Consider the following 3,384-nt stretch of genomic DNA (forward strand, 5'->3'; position numbering starts at 1 on the left):
ACCATTTTCAAAACTGCTCTTAAACCGTGTGGAATCTCGAAAGGTGTTCAACATGTCGAAGTTGCGCCTAATCCATAGATTTTCAACGGTATATTACACGCCTCATTCCGATAAACGGTTAAAAAATTAGAACGAAAACAATACCAAAAAAATAACGCGTGCAGTTTTTTCCGACGAGAAGTTCACTAGTCTCTATTGCAGTGCTCGTCGTCAAAATGATGCAGTGCGCTTCCGTTGAGCGTGAAGTGCCAAAGTGGTGTGCAGAATAGTTATTCTGCTAATATTAGCAGAATAGACCGTCTGTATATATATAGGGAAAATAGATTCTACCATCTAGTGGTAGTTACCCCCATCCTGGTAACCATCCGATCTCTTCCCAGGTGTGGCCTTTGATTAACGGGTCTTGTTCCAAAATAAGCCTATTTACTCCCCCACCCGGTAAGTAAATCAGCTGTATGGTTCCGACTTTTGTGCATGGAATGTATATAGCGTGTCGTCCAACAACCTGGCTATTTATGTGGCCTGGATCAAGCTCTCGTATAAACAAAGGGTAAAATATCCAATAGCACTTTTCAATTTGACGTTTTGTTATGCTGGAAATCAAGCGTCTCATCTTCTAATGTTGATTCATAGCTTCATGGTACGAGAAAGTTCCCTTGTCGATCAAGATGTTGCGTGGCCCAACCATGGCGCCACATGTGCCTGCAAACTAAGCCGCCATGGCGCCATTATCGCTTTTCATTGGATCTCAAAGCTGCTGAAGGTATCGTGTTGACACATCTACTTGTAACAAATACACGTATGTATGTATGTTAACCTTTGATCTGTGAGATTGCAGTTTTAACTTTCTGTTTGAGCTAGCTTTTGGGTTGATCGATACCTTCTCCGCCGATGTGGACGCAACACCACCATCATCACCGTACCAGCCCCTATCTTATTGTCTCTCACAAACCGTTGTCATGCACAGATCAGTCACGCACGAACAAACCATGCAATCGGCCGCTCGGACGCCGCCACCGTAGAGGCGCCGCCTGGATGGGAACTCATCATGATGATGGTTTGGATCGATCCATGTTGTTATCTATGCATGTAATACTATGTTCTTTGATCTCACATTACGTGTGCTAATTTAGTTTTCTGATATACGTAATTTGTTGATTTTATCCTGACATTTTGTGGGCGCCCAGGTTGTTCATGCTGCTCGACGATGCCCCGGCGGAAAGCGCCGATTGGATTTCCCTAGGCGACCTGACCTACATATGAATACAACTTCCCTTTGTTAGACCCATTTTTTTTAAAGACCCATTTTTAAAACCAAGCCATGAAGGCCAACCTGTTCCTCTGAATGTGGAGAAGACTGCCATTGCAGCAAGACACGTGGATCTAGAGATTGAAATCAAATTGTTGTAGAACAGCTAGATCTAGTGGAGTATGTAATGGCCATGTACTGTCCACCGTTGGCAGTATGGTGGGAGCCTGCTGACCTTGGAGAACTTCTGGATGAGGACGAATATACTTTGGCGTCCGCTCAAGATGTGCATGTTGTTTCCTGCAATGAATGGATGACATAATGGATGCATCATGTATGTATCACGGTCATGTATTACCGAACGCACCAGCTTGAATATAAACAAACTCTATTAGCAACAATATTCTCTTCATATACTATTTCAGTATAGTGTGCATATACTTCATACTCTCTTTAAGAAAATATTATATTCGATATAGTCTAAAGCAAAAATAAAGCAATCCATACTCTCTCACGTCAGCATATTTTATATCTACCACTGAATGCTTTTTGAAGTATATAATTGTTCATGTTCCCTGTAAGCATATACTGACATACACCATACAACATACAACGTACTCCCTAGTGATCTAAACGATCTTATATTTATTTACAGAGGAAGTACTACCTTGCCTATTAGACTCCAAACTATTCTTCAAAGAATATTATACTTCATACTACCTTTTGTCACACTCTTTTCTTCCTTTAATACTCTTTTCTTTCACTCTACATACTACATACTACTTTTTTTGCTAGGAACGTACTACATACTACATGTGCATCCACCATCAGGTGCTTGAGAAATTAGATGGAAATCACCCACATATACTAATATATAGTTAAATAGAGTCTTGTTTAATTCCATTGGCATACTCCTTCTCTTGATACTCATGCCGGTTAGTACACCCTTTACATGGCATGCCTCCATCTACTGTGTAGGACATAATATACTCTTCATACTCTACACGAATCTGGAGTATATATTCTTTGATTATTTTGGAGTATATAGTACGTATAATACCATTAGGGGGAAATTCTACTCAAAGATACTCCATTCCCTATAGAGTATACTACACACTCCATACTATCTTTTGTATATGCCACACTATTTTTCTATATATTCCATACTATTTTTCTATATACTCCATACTACATGTTTTATGTATATATACCCCATAGAGCAGTCTGTGCAAAAATACCCTGAAAATTGTCTCCCTTGTTAAGGGAATACCTCCCTTCTTATGAGTGTTCTACCTTTTATAAGTGGTGCGCCCAGACACATGCTCCATAGAATGTTTATTAGAGATTAAAATATGTGTCATCCAGAAAAAAATGCATACTTCTGATTCTTATTGGAAAATGTGCATACTACATACTCGTTTCCATATAAGGGTACGTATATGGAATTTGTATAACGTGAATTATTTCTTTTGGAGAATGTAGTATGTAGTATGTAGGTCGCCGTGCCTTTCCAGGGAATATGGAGTGGATGTAGGATGCACTTATCCATTCAGCGTGATGCGTATGCATGTAGGCAGGAAGGTAGCAGGTTGTTATAGGTCGTTACGAACAGTGAATTATTTAATTACTTAATTGGAAAATCTAGTTAGTTGAGTGCTAATGGATCCTTTCCGATCCGCTAACCCATCTGGCTTGCATAAACTTAGGAGACACGTGGCAGTCAAATAAGTAGGAGGTAACTACCACTGCTTGTAGATAAAATTTATATATATATATATATATATATATATATATATATATATATATATATATATATATATATATATATATAGGGTGGGTCTATTATGATAACACCCCTTAAGACCTTATTCTGCACACCCAAACCTTATTCTGCTAACACTTACGAACCGCACAGGTAGCTACAAACTAACGATGACAGAAGTACACTGAACAAAACACCTACCCCCACCTAATCCTATCGCCCCCTCCCCACTCCCCTCTTCTCTGGTCCTCGACCCACCCCGCCGCCACACCACCTCCACCCCCGCCGCCGCACCACCTCCCTCCCACGCGTGGCCTGTGTCGGATCCGCGCGTCACCGTTCCTGCCAACCACCGGGTCGAGGGGGTGCTGGA

General features: G+C 40.7%; 1 protein-coding gene across 1 annotated transcript; it reads left to right on the top strand.

The window, feature by feature from the left end:
• The first annotated feature begins 471 nt into the window (after positions 1-471).
• On the top strand, positions 472-1,543 carry LOC123115833 (uncharacterized). Its single transcript, XM_044536912.1, has 4 exons — positions 472-550; positions 634-763; positions 968-1,089; positions 1,188-1,543. The coding sequence occupies exons 1-4, from the start codon at positions 480-482 to the stop codon at positions 1,261-1,263; spliced, it is 399 nt and encodes a 132-aa protein (XP_044392847.1). The 5' UTR covers positions 472-479; the 3' UTR covers positions 1,264-1,543.
• Positions 1,544-3,384: the final 1,841 nt, after the last annotated feature.

The sequence above is a fragment of the Triticum aestivum genome, chromosome 5B (assembly GCF_018294505.1).
Source record: "Triticum aestivum cultivar Chinese Spring chromosome 5B, IWGSC CS RefSeq v2.1, whole genome shotgun sequence".
Lineage (NCBI taxonomy): Eukaryota > Viridiplantae > Streptophyta > Magnoliopsida > Poales > Poaceae > Triticum > Triticum aestivum.